This window comes from Salmo salar, chromosome 01 (genome assembly GCF_965601325.2).
Source record: "Salmo salar chromosome 01, fSalSal1, whole genome shotgun sequence".
NCBI lineage: Eukaryota > Metazoa > Chordata > Actinopteri > Salmoniformes > Salmonidae > Salmo > Salmo salar.
Window position 1 is genome coordinate 138,295,124 of NC_138291.1, and position 21,841 is coordinate 138,316,964.

Here is a 21,841-nt window from a genome sequence, read left to right on the forward strand (position 1 = left end):
GGGAATTTGAAGTGATTTATACTTTTACGTTCAATACTTAAATATAGTTTAGCAATCACATTTACTTTGATACTTAATTATATTTAAATCCAAATACTTTTAGATTTTTACTGAAGTAGTATTTTACTGGGTGACTTTCAATTATACTTGAGTAATTTTCTATTACGTTATCTTTACTTTTACTCAAGTATGACAATTGGATACTTTTTCCACTACTGAGCATGATAATGCATGGCCCCATGTCACAAAGATCTCTACACAATTACTGGAAGCTGAACATATCCAGTTCTTCCATGGCAATGTATACAAAAACCATCATCCATGCATCCTCACAGCCACCGCATACCTTTCATTAAAATATAAACTCATACAGTAGTTCAGACTAAATGTTGGGCTAAATGATGTCACCATACCTATAACTGAGACGCAGCCTAGGAATTTTTGGTCTTGAAGGCATTGCTTAGTGGACACTTTAAAAGCTGCTGACTTAACGCCAACGGAGGCTGGGGCTGTAGAGGTGTGTCTTAGCCTGCTCTCACACTCTCTCTGAGCACTCCACAAAGAATGCATTCAACTGTTCCTCCTCGAGTCGGACTCGGCAGCAGTTGGATGGCTTGAGCAGCAGAGCACTGCACAGGACAGAGCAGACGCACAGGCGCGCGATTAATTGACGGATCTAGAGGACAGGACAGGGCTCTGTCCTCCAGTAGCATCCTTTCGTTTCGAACATGGATTTGGAGTCCAGAAGACACACTGGAATGCTTTTACAGCTAGCAGTCCTTTTCTGCTGTTCATATGGGGCAATTGGAAAAGGTGAGCACCGTGTGTTTTCTCCACACACGCACACACCGTTGCGGACCTGCTGCTTGAGTGAATGGAGAGGGATGGCTTGGAATTTGCAAGTATTGATATTTTAAAGACAACAAGTTTTTTCTCAGCTTTGTGTAGCCTACTTTGCTTGTATGTAGTCTGGGTGATTTAATATAGTGGCTTATGTTTTACTTTAATTATGTCTACCTTGACGAGGGATATTCGCCTAGACTACTTTTTTTGACAGATTGCTACTGTCAGCAGTGACATTATTGCTATTTATTCGTTTGGACACCCACAATCCTCTGTAGATAATGTGTTAAACCTCTTTTGCTGAGTGCTTAAATATGTTTTCCAGAATCCTTTATTGCCCACCCTGTCATTGATTAAACTGAGCTTTCCCCTTAGCCATGTGTGTAGGATACCGGCCGTTGATGATGATGCTTTCACTTGACAGAAATGCGCAGCAAGCACATCCAGTGTGTCAAAGCGAAACATGGATTGAGCTATCAGAGTTTGCAGTGCAGGGCAGAGCAGTGTACTACAATGTAGCAGCTGTTGTTATTATTATATCCCTGTGGTTAAGTGGAATGGTCTTGGTATCAGTGCTTAGTCCCGCAAATTGTACTTGCTACAACAAATACGCCAGTGTAAACAATGGGTATGCTACAATTAGACAGTTCAAGATATACCATTCAATAAAGACTAATTTCACAAACATGGCAAATGCACATAATAGCCTATAGGTTGAGTTAACCAACATCCAGATGGGAAAATGTATGTATTATTTTCGACCACTTTATAGGCTGGATTTTCCACATACTGCGTAAAATGCACTGAAGAAGCTCTTTTGAACGGGGTTCCACGGAATGGTGTGTGTGTGAATAAGAACAAACTGGTCTAGTAAGCTGGTGCGGAAACTAACCCTCTCTGGACATCAGTGCAGCGCACAGTACAATGTGATTCCTGCTGATTCCCATCAAAGGTGGATGACTTCACTGAAACCAGTGTTTTGGTTTTAAGGGCATGATCCACGAAATGTGTGTGTGTGTGTGTGTGTGTGTGTGTGTGTGTGTGTGTGTGTGTGTGTGTATATATACACGAGATTAAGTGAGGGAGACATGTTCATTGCATCAATCAAAATGCATTACAGGATGTAGGCAACTACAGATGTCAAGAAAACAGAATTTCAGAGACAATGGAAGATACGAAAACATTTGTGTGTGTGTGTGTGTGTGTGTGTGTGTGTGTGTGTGTGTGTGTGTGTGTGTGAGAGAGCCTGTGTGTGTGTGTGTGTTTGTGTCTGTGTGTGTGTGTTTCCGTGCACACATGTGTGTGTATGAGAGAGAGAGAGAGAGGTTTGGTGGTTGGAACTGTAATGAGATGCATCTGTATTGTAATTGGAGCAGATGGTTGTAAGCTTTGCAAGCCCCTGGCCCTCCACTTCACTGCCTGCACTGCTCTGCTACTCAGTGCCCTCTATGTCCCAAAATGGCACCCTATTCCCTATATAGTGCGCTACTTCTGGTCAAAAGTAGTGCAGTATGTAGGAAATAGGGTGCCGTTGGGGACACAGAGTCTGCTGCTGTTTCACAGACACTGCCTGATTCTCCATATCCAGCCAAGCACATTACACAGACACACACACACATATAATATATATTCCATATCTTTGTAAAGCAACAACTCCACCCATCATATCACATCTAACATAAAAACTACAATTCCAACAATTCCACTGGTGGGAGAGATGTTATCATGTAGGGGTCAAACATAAATTACATAACTGCGTTTTTTTATGCTTACATGTCAGTATGTATTATATACAAATCGGCACATTTACAAAACGTCAATATTAGTGACATTCTAATTTAACGGAAATACACTTTATAGTGATATGCAACTTTGTTCTGCCTGACAAGTGCATATGTTGATGCTAATTACTCAACTATCTGTCCTCATTTCACCTCATGCTTGGCTTACAGTTGTCGGAAGTTTACCTACACTTAGATTGGAGTCATTAAAACTTGTTTTTCAACCACTCCACAAATTTCTTGTTAACAAACTATAGTTTTGGCAAGTCGGTTAGGACATCTACTTTGTGCTTGACACAAGTAATTTTTCCAACAATTGTTTACAGACAAATTATTTCACTTATAATTCACTGTATCACAAATCCAGTGGGTCAGAACTTTACATACGCTAAGTTGACTGTGCCTTTAAACAGCTTGTAAAATTCCAGAAAATGATGTCATGGCTTTAGAAGCTTCTGATAGGCTAATTGACATCATTTGAGTCAATTGGAGGTGTACCTGTGGATGTATTTCAAGGCCTACCTTCCAACTCAGTGCCTCTTTGCTTGACATCATGGGAAAATCAAAAGAAATCAGCCAAGACCTCAGAAAGAAAATTGTAGACCTCCACAAATTTGGTTCATCCTTGGGAGCAATTTCCAAATGCCTGAAGGTACCACGTTCATCTGTACAAGCAATAGTACGCAAGTATAAACACCATGGGACCGCGCAGCTGTCATACAGCTCAGGAAGGAGACGTTCTGTCTCCTAGAGATGAATGTACTTTGGTGCGAAAACTGCAAATCAATCCCAGAACAACAGCAAAGGACCTTGTGAAGATGCTGGTGGAAACAGGCACAAAAGTATCTATATCCACAGTAAAACAAGTCCTATATCGACATAACCTGAATGGCCGCTCAGCAAGGAAGAAGCCACTGCTCCAAAACTGCCATAAAAAAGCCAGACTACGGTTAGCAAATGCACATGGGGACAAAGACCATACTTTTTGGAGAAATGTCCTCTGGTCTGATGAAACAAAAATACAGTGACCGCCACAGTGACCGTCGTTATGTTTGGAAGAAAAAGGGGGAGGCCTGCAAGCCGAAGAACACCATCCCAACCTTGAAGCATGGCGGTGGCAGCATCATGTTGTGGGGGTGCTTTGCTGCAGGAGGGACTGGTGCACTTCACAAAATAGATGGCGTCATGAGGAAGGAAAATGATGTGGCTATATTGAAGCAACATCTCAAGACATCAGTCAGGAAGTTAAAGCTTGGTCGCAAATGGGTCTTCCAAATGAACAATGACCCCAAGCATACTTCCAAAGTTTTGGCAAAATGGCTTAAGGACAACAAAATCAAGGTATTGGAGTGGCCATCACAAAGCCATGACCTCAATCCCGTAGAAAATTTGTGGGCAGAACTGAAAAAGCGTGTGCGAGCAAGGAGGCCTACAAACCTGACTCAGTTACACCAGCTCTGTCAGGAGGAATGGGCCAAAATTCACCCAACTTATTGTGGGAAGCTTGTGGAAGGCTACCCGAAACGTTTGACCCAAGTTAAACAATTTAAAGGCAATGCTACCAAATACTAATTGAGTGTATGTAAACTTCTGAACCACTGAGAATATGATGAAAGAAATAAAAGCTGAAATATATCATTCTCTGTACTATTATTCTGACATTTCACATTCTTAAAATAAAGTGGTGATCCTAACTGACCTAAGACAGGGAATTTTTACTCGTATTAAATGTCAGGAATTGTGAAACTGAGTTGAAATGTATTTGGCAAAGGTGTACAGTGAGGGAAAAAGTATTTGATCCCCTGCTGATTTTGTACGTTTGCCCATTGACAAAGAAATGATCAGTCTATAATTTTAATTGTAGGTTTATTTGAACAGTGAGAGACAGAATAACAACAAAAATGTCCAGAAAAACACATGTCAAAAATGTTATACATTGATTTGCATTTTAATGAGGGAAATAAGTATTTGACCTCTCAATCAGAAAGATTTCTGGCTCCCAGGTGTCTTTTATACAGGTAACGAGCTGAGATTAGGAGCACATTTTTAAAGGGAGTGCTCCTAATCTCAGCTTGTTACCTGTATAAAAGACACCTGTCCACAGAAGCAATCAATCAATCAGATTCCAAACTCTCCACCATGGCCTAGACCAAAGAGCTCTCCGAGGATGTTAGGAACAAGATTGTAGACCTACACAAGGCTGGAATGGGCTACAAGACCATCGCCAAGCAGCTTGGTGAGAAGGTGACAACAGTTGGTGCGATTATTTGCAAATGGAGGAAACACAAAATAACTGTCAATCTCCCTCGGCCTGGGGCTCCATGCAAGATCTCATCTCGTGGAGTTGCAATGATCATGAGAACAGTGAGGAATCAGCCCAGAACTACACGGGAGGATCTTGTCAATGATCTCAAGACATCTGGAACCATAATCGCCAAGAAAACAATTGGTAACACACTACTCCGTGAAGGACTGAAATCCTGCAACGCCTGCAAGGTCCCCCTGCTCAAGGAAGCACATATACATGCCCATCTGAAGTTTCCCAATGAACATCTGAATGGTTGAGAGGGCAACTGGGTGAGAGGGTTGTGGTCAGATGAGACCAAAATGGAGCTCTTTGGCATCAACTCAACTCGTCGTGTTTGGAGGAGGAGGAATGCTGCCTATGACCCCAAGAACACCATCCCCACCGTCAAACATGAAGGTGGAAACATTATGCTTTGGGGGTGTTCTTCTGCTAAGGGGACAGGACAACTTCACCGCATCAAAGGGACGATGGACGGGGCCATGTACCATCAAATCTTGGGTGAGAACCTCCTTCCCTCAGCCAGGGCATTGAAAATGGGTCGTGGATGGGTATTCCAGCATGAAAATGACCCAAAACACATGGCCAAGGCAACAAAGGAGTGGCTCAAGATGAAGCACATTAAGGTCCTGGAGTGGCCTAGCCAGTCTCCAGGCCTTAATCCCATAGAAAATCTGTGGAGGGAGCTGAATGTTTGAGTTGTCAAACGTGAGCCCCGAAACCTTAATGACTTGGAGAAGATCTGCAAAGAGGAGTGGGACAAAATCCCTCCTGAGATGTGTGTAAACCTGGTGGCCAACTACAAGAAATGTCTGACCTCTTCGATTGCCAACAAGGGTTTTGCCACCAAGTACTAAGTCATGTTTTGCAGAGGGGTCAAATACTTATTTCCCTTATTAAAATGCAAATCAATTTATAAGATTTTTGACATGCGTTTTTCTGGATTTTTTTGTTGTTATTCTGTCTCTCACTGTTCAAATAAACCTATAATTAAAATTATAGACTGATCATTTCTTTGTCAGTGGGCAAACGTACAAAATCAGCAGGGGATCAAATACTTTTTTCCCTCACTGTATGTAAACTTCCGACTTCAACTGTATCTTGTCAGCTGTATTCTAAAGGTATCACCTGGCTGCTTCAGTCCATGGCCATCTGCAGATGGAGAAGACATTTGTGTCACAAGGGCACCTTGTAGTGCACTGCTTTTGACCAGGGCCCATTGGGCTCCGGTCAAAAGTAGTGCACTATGTAGGGAATAGAGTGCCATTTGGGACGTAGCCCAGGACTTTGATGCATATTGACAGGATGTATCATCAAACAACTTGCTGACTCATCATACACTGCCTGCATATGGCTGAGTAGTCCGTTCAGTAGTCTGTAGTTTTCATGAGAGGGCCGGCCCTCCACTGTGAATTTAAGACCCTGTGTGGCTCAGTTGGTAAGAGTGGGTTGCTAGCAATGCAAATGTTTTGGGTTAAATTCTCGTAGCGATCACATACACATATTGCATGAGTAGCTGTTCGTTTCATCAGAGGGTCTGTATAGTGTACTGCCTGTTGTGTAAGGATGCATATCCCTAATATATTCTGAGGTTATTTCATGAGAGCGTCTGCCCTCGCCCTCCACTGTCAGATTAAGGTCTACCATATGCGGTTTGTGAGGTTGTCCATATTATACCGTATGTTGTAGAAAATGCGTATCTCAAAATATTCGGAGGCTATTTCATGAGAGCATCTGCACTCGACCTTCACTATCAGGTGAAGGTCTCCCTGGCTGGTTATGCTGTTTATAGGGAAGATGGGGGGTACTGCACAGTGTACTGTGTATTGTATAAGGACTAGAGTATCCCTGAATTATTCCGAGGCTACCCTCGTATCTGTGGAGGGTCTATGAGAGCATCAGGCTTAATCAGAGCTCTGCAGTGTTTTGATAGAAACCCCAAGACGAGAGAGAACACTACAGAAGCAGGGCTGTAGCCGCTGTAGCCAGGGGGTAGAACCTCAGTAGTTCTCAGCTGGAGACCCACTGTTTATAGTTCACTCGTTCGAGTGACCCATTTTCACTGGTCATTTTTTTCATGCATGTACCCAGCGTCCTTTACAATTAAGAGCCTAAAACACAGCTATGTGAATCACTTCTATTCCATATGGGATGAATAATTAATGAAGTTGATGCACAACTCAAGTTTTTTTGATATGACCCAATATATAATACAGTAAACATGAGACAAGTTTATATCATCAAAATAATGAGTTGAGAAGTAGGCTACTCTGCATAAACCATGTAAAGAGCCTCTTGTAGAAGCATTTCTCTATTAGCAGTGGTGGTACAGTACAGTAGTTTACCATCTGTGTGTGTATGTGTGAGAGACAGAGAGACAGAGATAAAGAAAGAGAGAGATGGGGAGAGAGAGACGGAGAGAAAGAAAGAGACAGGGTGGGAGGGACAGAGAAGGAGGTAGGGAGAGAGAGAGAGGACAATATCTCCTAATCTCTTTAACAGCTCACAGTAAACAGACAGAAAGTGATTGAGAGTTGATAATCCTGCATCTCTCAACTCTCGTTAACACAAAACTCATATGAGCACCATAATTTGTTCATGGACAGATGTAAAGGAGAGTTGAAGGAGAATGTGCTAGTCACTCTGCTGTGCTAAAAGGACAGCACCATTATCCAGCCAGCTATGGAGTTGTCATGTTTGCTGGCAGTGGAACAGTTTGTCACATAGGTTGTGGGAAAGTAGTAGTGATGGGGGAAAAAATTTATACAGAGTCCCCCCCCCCCCACCCCCCCCCCCCCCTCGGATCTGGAGTCAGTGGAGCACTCCTTCTAATCACGGCCTAATGGCAGATTACACCAACTCACTTGCCAGACTCATGTCGCTCCAGGGTCTTTATTAAGCTTCATATTTGTGATGTCGGTAGGCTTTTTAGTCAGACTATACAGGCAACATAATGAATTACAGTGGACCATCGAGGGCAGGAGCAAACCATCGACAGAGATGCCCACTTTGGCTGTGAGTCAGCTGAATGTGTCCCCAAGGTGTTTAGGAACAAGCAGAGAGTTTGGCTTGTGATTGAGGCTGCAGGGAAACTTTTTATTCCTCTAATTTAGACTGTTAGCATCCCAAATGCTACCCTATTCCCTATATTGCATTACTTTTTACCAGGGTCCATAGGGCTCTAGTCAAAAGTAGTGCACTATGTAGGGAATAGGGTGCCATTTGCGACACAGCCTTAGACTTCAGGCAATGACACCCTCCTCATCCACTCTACCTCGACTATTTCCCACAGACAGGGGTTATTAATCAGGTAAATAAATATGCCTGGACTGGAAATTATGTATATTTGGCCAGTAAACCGACCAACCGGGTGCTTCATTGCTTCAAATGCAGCACACAGTTCCCTGCCTCATCGGAATTGTTTAACTTTTCAATGAGCTGGTTGTTTGTATTGTGAAGAACATAAAGCAGTGAATAAAAACAATTTGGTGCAAATGTCTGTGTGACGTACGTATTTCCCTGCAAAGCCCATTGTCCATTATGATTCATGAGAGAGGTGGCGTCTTATAGAGACTGAATGACGGAAGGGGAAAGTGGATAGCGAGGAGAGAATAAATCGGGCTCATTTTTCTTCTTTACTGTAATTTATGAAAATGTGTGTTGGAGAAGTCGAGGCATGAATTGGGTCTTATGAAGTCAAGGTTGCACAATGGTAGCGGCGGGTAGCGCTGGTCTTTTTTACTGTGTGAACTTGAGGCTGGCTCTAGCAGTCATGAATCCAGATTATTAACGGAGAGAGCAGTGTTTAAGCAAGGAAATTGACATAAAACGGCAGTCCATCTTTGATTCTGACCCATGCAATTCTGTATTAGCTCAAGGCAAAATTCTTCAAAAAACTGGAACCCTCAAAATGGACACATTCATCACACAGCCCTCATCATCGTAGATGAGTTGGTACTGGACCAAATATCTGTCATGGTGGCACTGTTCATAGTGTGTCCGACTGTGCTCTCAGCTTATGTTAGCTTCAGTTCTACTTTGCTGTCATAACTAGAATATTCAACCTTGCTTCTACAGATTAGGCTGGATTTGTTTCACATTCATACAGTCATCATTCAACACCTGATTTGCTTGGTCTTATTTTCCATTTTCACTTATGTATGTTACAGCTGTGACATTTGACAGGGTATGCTTTCTAAATGGCACCCTATTCCCTATTTAGTGCACTATTTTTTAACTGGGCCCACAGGAATAGGGTGCTATTTGGGATTGGGACTCTGAGACAGGGAAAAGGCACGGGTGTGCTACCTACCATTCAGCCATTTGCTATCATTCACCTACCGTTCACCCAGCAGCTATCAGTACTACACTCCTGTATATGCAGTTGAGCTAGGTGATGTCATTTGTGAAAGCGTCCCACTGTAACTATAATGAACCTGTGACCAGAAAAATCTTTCAATCATCTTGTGTTCAACAACAACAGGGTTGTTGTTCCATAGCTGATATTGTTCTTGTTGCCTGCTGTTGTTTGCAATGATTAAAGCATTGACCTTAAATGTCATGTCCAAGTCGCCTGGCAGAAAGACATGGAATCATCAAAGTAATGATCAGATTGACAGATAAGTTCCCAATACAGTATCTGTTCTGTCATTTCTATTCATTATTGTAGATAATTCCCACTGCCAATGGTGCTGTTCCACTGTTATCACATCTCACACCTCACTCCACACATTCCCTGACATTGGCAGAGAGACTGAGGGATCAGAAATTGTGTTCCCAAACTCCCAGTGACCTCTGTGACCTGGCCACTGATAGGTTGCTAGGGGTCACTGTGACCTGGCCACTGATAGGTTGCTAGGGTCAGATGGTTGTTGGGAACCGGACAACTGACAGTACTCTTACCTGCTCAGGTCAAACAGCCTCCTCAGTTTCTCTCCAAGTGGACATGTGTGATGGAGTGCGTGGACAGAAGTGAGTTGGTGTAACTATTGTAACTTGTGTGTCTATTGTTTACTGTTGTAAGTATTATTAGTTGGTCATAGTAGTTGTGCTTTGTGTTATACAGTCCTTGCTTATGCTATAGTTTTATACAGTCCTTCATTTGTCAATACCATTATTGCTCTCATTGTGCTATCATATTGTGTACAGCCTATTCATTGCATTCATGTCTGTTTATACATAACCACATCCATTCTCATATGTCCTCTGGAAATAAAGTTTCTTAATGTGTGTAACTCTCTGCGAAGTTGCCTTATTCCTCTGACCGGGAAACGTGTCAGTAAGTCACAGACCAGCCCAACTGGAGAGCCGTTCTCTTTCAATTATTTACTTTAGTCATTCGTATTAAAGGCTACAGTCAGGAGCCTTATGTAGAGAACAGAGTTTGACGTCTGAGGAGGTGTAGTGGAAAGACAATTTTGCAACTCTAGGAGGACAATGGAAGATAATAGAAATGCTTCTTTATTGTTAAAAGAATTGTTTTTAACATAAAATAAGCATTTTATGAAGTTCCACTTTTGGAAGAGTTGTTGAATTTCATAATATAATATATGTCATTTAGCAGGTGCTTTGATCCAAAGCAAAGCGACTTAAAGGCGCTGCATAGTCAATCCAACATCTGCATTGACCATGCAGCATTTACGGTTATACGGCCTCTGCAGAAGTCAGGGCATTCATACTTCTTGCTCTTCGCTGAGCAGTGCAGTTCTGTTGAGCAGAGCTGTTGAGCAGAGCTGTTGAGCAGAGCTGTTGTGAAGGAATTTGTCAAGGAAGTGTGTTTGTGTTTATACAGGACCTCCCATGTCAATGCGGAGCTATACGGAGCCCTCCGCATTGTTACAAAATTTGTGAGGCGCACGGCGATGCGGTACAGAGCTCAATTTGTCTTCTGCGCACACAACCCTTATGGCGCCTCTGACTACGTTTTCAGATCAAGCAGTCATGCGTGCAAACATTTTACGCACAGGTGGTCTCAGGAATCAAACCTACTATCCTGGCGTTGCAAATGCAATGCCATTTGAAGTTGATAAAAATGTGTTTTTGTTAAAACCAACACGTTTCGGGTCCAAAGTAGCGGCACTGTTCCTTTCCCATTGAGCAGTTGTAGTGGAAAGGGCAGAGAAGAAGGAGAATCGGCAGAGTGTGAATTACAGGGAGGCCAGGGGGGGCTAAACCCCCCTGAATGAGAGATGAGCTCCCCTAAATGCAACAAAAATCGAAGTTAGGTTGGGGGATCTCTAAATAATGTTATTATTTACCCTGTTTGTTTAAAATGCAATTCGTACTGCTACAGTGGTACATTTGAAAATAAAAGCTTATTCCAAATGAAATGAAAACTACCCACCTCTGTGTCATGTGTCTGCACTTGTCATCCCCGGACAGTCCCATATTTCAGCTCCTTTTCAGGTGTCTGGACTTTTCTTTCTACAAAAAAGGTCCTTTTGTCAGCAAGACGCATCAATTAATTCAGGCTACAAGAGTGCAGACCCAATGATAACTGCCAAATGTCATTACACTTTTTGGTGTTTTGTAACAGATTTCTCTTTCCATTCATCAAATGGTGTGAGTGCAAAGTGCACTGTCTGGATGATGGATTTATTTTGGAGTGTACGAACATGCTAATTCAATTTTTTTTAAGTGATTTGTTTGACAATAAGATGAAAACGTCATGACTGACAGTGTTCATACCAAATTAAAAGGTAATGCATTTTTTTACCGGTTAATTGCATGTCTTTACTATAAGGCCCATCATTTTTTGGTTGTTGGTTCCATTAAATAAATATAGTTAATTTGCACTCTGAGAATCGGTCAGCGCATCTTGCCTTGCCTGGTGGTCACCCTCCAGCTCCCAGCCCTTCACTGACACATTCTGAGCTTGTACCCCTATTTCACTCCCCAGTGGTTCCCTTGGGAATGCCAGGCAGAAAGGCTGACCCAGTGCCAAATCTGGGTCAAAACTTTAAAAAAGGAACCCTCTTCTTCCAGCTCTGTTCTCTTCTCTTCTCTTCTCTTCTCTTCTCTTCTCTTCTCTTCTCTTCTCTTCTCTTCTCTTCTCTTCTCTTCTCTTCTCTTCAGTGCTCTACAAGCTAGTGATCTATAAAGTGATCTATAAAGGGAATGGGGTGCTATTTGGGACACATCTAACTGTTTAATGGAGTACAGGCTGCCACTGACTATCAGAGTCATATTTCACTTAATTTATGTTATGACAAAATCCTAATTAGTATGGTTAAAATAAGAGATTTATTTACAACATGTGTGTGAATTTATATGCTGCTGCTGAGTTCTGCACTAACTAATTCTAGTGTACAGAGTAAACCATTATGTGTACGATGGGTCTTCTGGAAGTGTAGCAGTCTCTGTGTCTGTTTCAGGCTTGGGCAATATGTTGCTTATACCGTATACCAGGGTATTTAGAAAAATAGTATGATTTTACGGTATGATTTTCAATACCGTTTTATATTATAGTTAGTTCTAAGCAGTGGCTTAGTGCAAGGCGGGGGTGCCTCCAACCATTAAAACATATATATATATATATATATATATATATATATATATATATATATATATATATATATATATATATATATATATATATAGGCTGCCACTGACTAAAACATATATATATAGAACACCTACTCATTCAAGGGTTTTTCTTTATTTTTACTATTTTCTACATTGTAGAATAATAGTGAAGACATCAAAACTATGAAATAACACATATGGAATAATGTAGTAACAAAGAAAGTGTTAAACAAATCAAAATATATTTTATATTTGAGATTCTTCAAAGTAGCCACCCTTTGCCTTGATGACAGCTTTGCACACTCTTGGCATTCTCTCAACCAGCTTCATGAGGTAGTAACCTGGAATGCATTTCAATTTACAGATGTGCCTTGTTAAAAGTACATTTGTGGAATTTCTTTCCTTCTTAATGTGTTTGACTCAATCCGTTGTGTTGTGACAAGGTAGGGATGTTATACATAAGATAGACCGATTTGGCTTTACTTTATTTAAGACATGAAGGTCAGTAAATTTGGAAATTTTCTAAAAGTTTGAACATTTCTTCAAGTGCAGTCGCAAAAACCATCAAGCGCTATGATGAAACTGGCTCTCATGAGGACCACCACAGGAAAGGAGGATAAGAGGGTAAGAGGATAAGTTCATTAGAGTTAACTGCCCCTCAGATTGCAACCCAAATAAAATTATTCAGAGAGTAACAGACATATCTCAACATCAACTGGTCAGAAGAGATCGTGTGAATCAGGCCTTCATGGTCCAATTGCTGCAAAGAAACAACTACTAAAGGACACCAATAATAAGAAGAGACTTGCTTGGGCCTAGAAACACAAGCAATTGACAATAGACTGGTGGAAATCTGCCCACTGGTTTGATGAGTCCAAATTTTAGATTTTTGGTTCCAACCTCCATGTCTTTGTGAGACGCAGAGTAGGTGAACGGATGATCTCCACATGTGTTTTTCCCACGTTAAGCATGGAGGAAGAGATGTGATGGTGTGTGGGTGCTTTGCTGGTGACACTGACAGTGATTTATTTAGAATTCAAGGCACACTTAACCAGCATGGCTACCACAGCATTCTGCAGTGATACGCCATCCCATCTGGTTTGCGCTTAGTGGGCCTATCATTTGTTTTTCTGAGAGTGATGGAGTGCTGCATCAGATGGCCTGGCCTCCACAATCACCCGACCTCAACCCAATTGAGTGAAGGAAAAGCAGTCAATAAATGCTCAGGATATGTGGGAACTCCTTCAAAGACTGTTGGAAAAGCATTCCTCATGAAGCTGGTTGAGAGAATGCCAAGAGTGTGCAAAGCTGTCATCAAGGCAAAGGGTGGCTACTTTGAAGAATCTTGTTTAACACTTTTTTGGTTACTACATGATTCCGAATGTGTTATTTAATAGTTTTTTCTTTACTATTATTCTACAATGTAGAACATAGTAAAAATATATATGAGAATTGAGGACTACCATCTGAGACAATGTCAAATAGGGAGTCCATGGATTCGGAAGACGTGCTGCACCATGAGCTGGGCCGTCTTCTTGGCTGAGGGTGACTTGGGGAGAGGGATGAAATGGGCGGATTTAGAGAGCCTATCCACAACCGTCAGGATAGTGGTGTAGCCATTAGACGGAGGAAGCCCAGTTTTTCAAAATCCAGGGAAATATAGGACCAGGGGCGATGAGGAACAGGGGTTGGCTGAAGGAGGCCAGACGGAGCTTGCTGCGGAGTATTATTCTGGGCACACACGTGCATGCGGATATGTAATGCATTGACTGTTTTGTGTGATGGTATATGGTCGTCATTTATCCCTCGAGGCTTCACTGCTGAAAGACCCCATCAGTGCCAGACCCGGGTTCAAATACTATTTGAAATCTTTCAAATACTACTGAGCATTTGCTTTAGCCTGCCTGGAGTGTCAAGTGGTCGGGGTTTGCAGTTTTCAATCTTTTCTATTGATTTTGTGGTCCCGTGTGGCTCAGTTGGTAGAGCATGGTGTTTGCAACGCCAGGGTTGTGGGTTCGGTTGCCACGGGAGACCAGTACGGGAAAAAAAATGTATGAAATGTATGCATTCACAACTGTAAGTCGCTCTGGATAAGAGCATCTGCTAAATGACTAAAATGTAAATGTAAATTCCATTGTAGCAGGAAGTGAGCTCAAAAATTGCACAGTTAAAGTATTTGAAGTATTTTAAATAGTATTTGAATCCATGCAGGTCTGCTCATTGTGTTTTGTTTAGTTGCTATCCCAGTGCTCCAGCCCTGTAGAAGGATTGTGGTGTCACAGTCGCGGGGGAGAAATTATATTTTTTAAAGCAGTAGTGCTAATAGTTTAGTGAGTCAAAATGCAAGCCGAGATCTACCACTCAGATCTTTTTTTAACATGACTTAAAAAAACGTAAGCCTATGCAACATTTACCAATTAGAAACAGTTCTGTAGCAATGAGGTTTGTGCAGTAGGCTATAGGCCCAATACATTATCACTACACTACAGTTGAAGTCTGAAGTTTACATACACCTTAGCCAAATACATTTCAACTCAGTTTTTCACAATTCCTGACATTTAATCCTAGTAAAAATTCCCTGTCTTAGGTCAGTTAAGATCACCACTTTATTTTAAGAATGTGAAATGTCAGGATAATAGTAGAGAGAGTGATTTATTTCAGCTTTTATTTCTTTCATCACATTCCCAGTGCGTCGGAAGTTTACCTACTCAATTAGTATTTGGCAGCATTGCCTTTAAATTGTTTAACTTGGGTCAAACGTTTTGGGTAGCCTTCCACAAGCTTCACACAATAAGTTGGGTGAATTGTGGCCCATTCCTCCTGACAGAGCTGGTGTAACTGAGTCAGGTCTTTAAGGCCTCCATGCTCGCACACGCTTTTCAGTTCGGCCCACACATTTTCTATAGGATTGAGGTCAGGGCTTTGTGATGGCCACTCCAATACCTTGACTTTGTTGTCCTTAAGCCATTTTGCCACAACTTTGAAAGTATGCTTGGGGTCATTGTTCATTTGGAAGACCCATTTGGAACCAATCTTTAACTTCCTGACTGATGTCTTGAGATGTTGCTTCAATATATCCACATCTTTTTCCTGCCTCATGATGCCATCTATTTTGTGAAGTGCACCAGTCCCTCCTGCAGCAAAGCACCCCCACAACATGATTCTGCCACCCCCGTGCTTCACGGTTGGGATGGTGTTCTTTGGCTTGCAAGCCTCCCCCTTTTTCCTCCAAACATAACGATGGTCATTATGGCCAAACAGTTATATTTTTGTTTCATCAGACCAGAAGACATTTCTCCAAAAATGACGATCTTCGTCCCCACGTGCAGTTGCAAACCGTAGTCTGGCTGTTTTATGGTGGTTTTGGAGCAGTGTCTTCTTTCAGGTTATGTCGATATAGGACTTGTTTTTACTGTGGATTTAGACACTTTTGTACCTGTTTCCTCCAGCATCTTCACAAGGTCCTTTGCTGTTGTTCTGGGATTGATTTGCAGTTTTCGCACCAAAGTACGTTTATCTCTAGGAGACAGAACGCGTCTCCATCCTGAGCGGTATGATGGCTGCGTGGTCCCATGGTGTTCTTACTTGCGTACTACTGTTTGTACAGATGAACGTGGTACCTTCAGACGTTTGGAAATTGCTCCCAAGGATGAACCAGACTTGTGGACATCTACAATTTTTTTTCTGAGGTCTTGGCTGATTTCATTTGATTTCCCCGTGATGTCAAGCAAAGAGGCACTAAGTTTAAAGGTAGGACTTGAAATACATCCACAGGTACACCTCCAATTGACTCGAATGATGTCAATTAGCCTATCAGAAGCATCTAAAGCCATGACATCATTTTCTGGAATTTTCCAAGCTGTTTAAAGGCACAGTCAACTTAGTGTATGTAAACTTCCGACTTCAACTGTATGGTTGAATTGCACTGCCAGTGTTGTTCTTCTCAGGCCATTTTGAAATTATATATATATAAAAATGGTATATGATCACACTGGTAATAGATCATTTGTTGTATTACTTGTGAGGCACATCTAAGTGAGCATAATATTATGCCCAGGACGTGAGCAGAGCAACAGGCCCAACCCCCACCGTTACACCCGCCCAATCCCCAACCTGTGACCTAAGAGGTATGTATCAGATGCTCAATATGCTCTGTTCACACCTACTGTGACGGTCTGGGCCCAAACCACACAAAAACAACACTCAATATTAAAAAAGACACAAGCCACTAATAATAACAACGCAGGCTTATCGGAACACTGCTTTACTCAGTCATTGAAGTGTGAGTGGAAGTATGGAGAAGGTGCATTTTATGGCGTATAAAAGTGTTGAAAAGTGTTGACAGTGCTGAATAACAACAAAAACATGAACGTACTCATAAAAACAGCATCTCTTTGCTGTATTCGCTGAGTCTCTCGCTTGTCATGATTTAAAAAGTTTTGAAATCTCACAATATCAACTTTGCTGTGCATTCAAGGTTTCTTTCTACAGTCAACGGCTTGAGGAAACTGTGCACACACGGTGATCTGAGCTATCGGATTGACTAGCACTCGGCCTATAGGTGCACTTGATTTGCTCTCTGGGGCCTGCCGGGTAGGCAGAGTTCTACCTTCAGAGCATGAAATGCACTTTCCTTCCCGGCACAAGGGCCGCTGAACAGCACAAAACAAATAGAAATAAATAGGAATGCAAGGCTTTATCGTTGTTTTTTTCACAGAAATGTTTAGTGATCGACTAGGAATGCCTTGCATCGACCGGTTGGTGACCACTGGTATAGTGTGTCCTGAGGAATAGACCTATACCTATCGCCGGGACCAGGGCTAGGTGGCTATAAAGCTGTCACTCTTTTATGTTCACTCTGGAGAAAGTACACTGTCCACCCACACACCAGACCACAGCGCTGAGGATGGACATTGGAGGCTTATGTAAAATATAAGCCTCAGCGCTGTAGTGGGAGAATGATTACATATCACAAGACAGGTGTATCTTCATGTCTTCTTCATGTCCAAGCCAGGTCCGTCACAGAGGAGTAGAGGTGAAGGGAGGGCAGGACCCAGCTGGAATGGCACCCTATTTTCTTAATAGTGCACTACTTTTGACCCGGACCTAGGGCACTAAAAGGAAAAGGGTGTCATCTGGGCCAAATCCTTAGTCCTTACACAAAGGTGTAGTTGAATTTATTCTTGTTGTCTCGGCTGCAAGGCATATGAATTAACAGGTTATGTATTAACGGGGGGAGGGCTTAGCTTCCCCAGTGATTTTACCCACACACCGCTACTGACTATTAGTATAAGTGAAGTTACCTGAAGGATTTTTGCTGTAATCTTCATGAGCATGATAGCAAGGCAAAGTATTGCAGTCAGTGAATGTTCCTTAGTATGGCTGTTCTCTAATAATAAACGTGTTTGAACCCAATCACGTGAGTGACAGCCTTGCAGCTGCTGTCTGCTTGTCTCAACTCTGTGTCTGCGTGGTATTGTAAAGAGAGTTAAGACTGGCAGACTGACAGATTCAGGATAAAGAGTTTTTTAATCATCCTCCCTTTGATCGTAGCCTTCTCTGATTACATTTATCTTGGCTGTGGTCAACCTTAGTGCTACAGTATGCTGTTATTGTAAAGTACAAATTATTGTTTTCATATAATTTCAAAGATGAAGATTGTTTGTTTGGTGAGCTGAGCATGATTTATCCATGGATGTGGATAGCTATTGTCAGCTATTGTTAACTATTGTCTTGCTGCATTGTTTAACTGGATAATTTTGGTGGAAGCTGAAGTTAGGAGGTGTCACAAGGATGCCAGGTGTGTTTTCTGAAGGCTACAGCGATGAGGATCAAACACCTCTCTCTTTGTGTTTGTTAGCGCGTCAGTATACACACACACACACACATACAGTTTGTTAGCGCAGTAGCAGAGCTTCAGCTTGCCATTTGATGGCTTCCAGAGAGGAAAGGGAGAGAGGGGGGAGAGAGAGAGAGAGGGAGACAGAGAGACTGCTGGGAGAGGTATCTGACTGAGCAGCAGTAAATGAGAAGTTAGAGGAGAGCTAGCGAACATTCCTGTCTATTAGTGCCAGTAACAACAACATCAGAGAGAGAGAGAGAGCTCTGTTTGCTTGCTCACAGTTAGACACTCTGATTATGCTTCTGTAGTCTAGTGCAGCTATCCTCCTGTGTGCGTGTGCGTGTGCTTGTGCGCGTAACTGCTGCAAAGCAAATGACCTCTGAAACAAAGCAGGGTTCCACTACAGATTGGAGAATTGGGGCTTGATAATGCCCCATTACAGGCTGCAACTATCATAACCTCTCAATGATTGGATAGTTTTGCTCTGGAGAGCCAGATCTTGCTTTTGTGTAATAGCAGTCAATGACAGTTCACAGATCACACTACAAGGCAGTTTGCAGGCCCATTAGTACATTATTTAATGCTCACTCACCACTATTTCTGCAGAGCCATCCTGTGCTCATGTAACAGTATTACTTCTGTCCCTCTCCTCGCCCCAACCTGGGCTTGAAACAGGGACCCTCTGCACACATTGACAACAGTCACCCTATAAGCATCATTACTTATCACTCCACAAAAGCCACAGTCTTTGCAAAGCAAGGGAAACAACTACAGTACTTCAAGGTCTCAGAGTGAGTAATGTCACCGATTTAAACGCTACTAGCGCACACCGCTAACTAGCTAGCTAGCGTTTCACACTGGTCACACTCACATGCTGCAAAGAAAGGTACTGGTCACTCAGTTTTTTTTTCTTCAAAAGACTGGCACACAAATCGTCTTCAAAAGCCATAGACGGGACTAAAGTTGATTATCCATGTTTTTGATTGACTTGACTTTTGTGAACTTTTTCCCTTTGGAGAGCATAGGTCATTCACAAACTTCCTCCATCGGTTCCATATTCAGGCGTATTTTGTTAGAAATTAACTTTCGGCATTTTGTAGATGCACCAGTAGATGTGCAGAGTATCTTTTGGGGCCAATATGAAATATGAAAAACAAGGTCTAGTAAGTACATTTTATTATTTGGGACATTTCTTTCCCCGTGGAGGTTGGTTATGCATGTATTTCACTCTACAGAAGCTTCTAGCTGCTCTGCTTCCTGTGGCAGTCAGTGCACATGTTATAGGATGTGTCCGGAATGGCACTCTCTTCCCTATATAGTGCACTACTTTTGACTAGAGCCTATAGGGAATAGGGTGCCATTTGAGATGCAAATACAGCTAACCACATTGTGCTAGCTGGCCACAAGCATAATCTGGCTCTCCCTCTCTCTGTCTGGCCAATTAATTCCCTGCCAGATGAACAAGCTAATTTACTGAAGCACCCCTGAGAAGTCACTACATTCAGTTAACAAAGGGGTCTTCAAACATTTTTTGCCCAGGGACCCCCATCCAGGTAAATCAGCGACCCTGTATTTTTTTTTTTTTTAAGTACAAGACATCTTATCACCAGGTGAATGATAATGGCAAGGAGAATTAATCAACATTTGGTAGATAGTTTTTCATAATTTTTACCTCCCTATTTAATAACTGGAAGAGGAAGTGTTAACTCTAACATAGCCTATTAGCTAGAAATGTAACTCCTAACACATTTTTGTTAATAACTTTAGCTGGATAAACAAAGGTTAGCTGTCACACCCTGATCTGTTTCACCTGTCCTTGTTATTGTCTCCACCCCCTCCAGGTATCGCTTGTTTTCCCCAGTGTATTTATCCCTGTATTTCCTGTCTATCTGTGACAGTTCGTCTTGTATGTCCAAGTCAACCAGCGTTCTTTTCCGTTCTCCTGCTTTTGCTATTTCTCCTTTTTCTAGTCCTCCTGGTTTTGACCCTTGCCTGTTTCTGGACTCTGTATCCGCCTGCCTGACCATTCTGCCTGCCTTGACCTCGAGCCTGCCTGCCACTCTGTACCTCCTGGAATCTGATCTGGTTTTGACCTTTTGCCTGTCCACGACCATTCTCTTGCCTACCCCTTTGGATTAATAAACATCTAAGACTCCAACCATCTGCCTCCTGTGTCTGCATCTGGGTCTCGCCTTGAGTTATGATAGTTAGCCATGTGTTGGGAAATGTATGTCCAAGTCAAGAAAGCTTAACAGCAGCCAGCGGCACTTGCAGCGATTGGCACTCACGGGTGCTTTTTCAAAGCCTATGTCAAGTACTCCAGTGAGTGTATTTAGCTCCAATTAGGGTAATTTGCTCAATATTAGGAGTTGAGAAATAAAATCATTAGAAGATATTCTCCTCCTTTCTACTGTTGGTGTGTATACTGAACAAAAATATAAACTTACAGTTCATATAAGAAAATCAATCAATTGAAATACATTTATTAGGCCCTAATCTATGGATTTCACAAGACTGGGAATACAGATGTGCATATGTTGGTCACAGATACCTTTAAAAAAAAGGTAGAGGTGTGGATCAGAAAACCACTAAGTATCTGGTGTGACCACCATTTGCCTCATGCAACGCGACACATGTCCTTCGCATAGAGTTGATGAAGCTGTTAATTGTGGCCTGTGGAATGTTGTCCCACTCCTCTTCAATGGCTATGTGAAGTTGCTGGATATTCACGGGACCTGGAACACACTGTCGTACACGTCGATCCAGAGTATCCCAAACATTCTCAATGGGTGACACGTCTGGCGAGTATGCAGGCCATGGAAGAACTTCCATGGCTTTCAGCTTCCAGGAATTTGTCTACAGAGCCTTGCGAGATGGGGCCATAAAGGCGACGGATGAATGGCACAACAACGGGCCTCAGGATCTCGTCATGGTATCTCTGTGCAGTCAAATTGACATCGATAAAAGGCAATTGTTTGTTGTCCGTAGCTTATGCCTGCCCATACCATAACCTCACCGCCACCATAAGGCACTCTGTTTGACAACTTTGACATAAGCGAACTGCTTGCACACACAACGCCATACACGTGGTCTGCTGTTTTGAGGCCTGTTGAACATATTCTCTAAAACGACGTTGGAGGCGGCTTAAGGTAGAGGAATGAACAGAAAATTATCTGGCAACAGCTCTGGTGGACATTCTTGCAGTCAGCATACCAATTTCACCCTCCCTCAAAACTTGAAACATCTGTGGCATTGTGTTGTGTGACAGAACTGTACATTTTAGAGTGGCCTATTATTGTTCCCAGCACAAGGTGCACCTGTGTAATGATCATGCTGTTAATTGACTTCTTCGTATGCCACACCTCTCAGGTGGATGGATTATCTTGGCAAAGGATAAATGCTCACTAACAGGGATGTTAAAAAAAGTTGAAAAAAATAAGCTTTTTGTGTATTTGGAAAATGTATGGGATTTTTTATTTCAGCTCATGAAGCATGGGACAAGCACTTTACATGTTGCGTTTATATTTTTGGTCAGTGTAATTCAAA

The 21,841-nt window shown here is 42.2% G+C and overlaps 1 protein-coding gene across 2 annotated transcripts in view; it reads left to right on the forward strand.

The window, feature by feature from the left end:
- Positions 1-536: 536 nt before the first annotated feature.
- LOC106561104 (contactin-associated protein-like 4) overlaps positions 537-21,841 on the forward strand; it is a 210,218-nt gene continuing 188,913 nt past the window's right edge. For both annotated transcript variants that reach the window (XM_045688516.2, XM_045688526.2), the window contains exon 1: positions 537-813. In XM_045688516.2, coding sequence (XP_045544472.2) covers positions 729-813 — 85 coding nt within the window. In that variant the 5' untranslated portion in view covers positions 537-728. The remainder of the gene's footprint in view (positions 814-21,841) is intronic.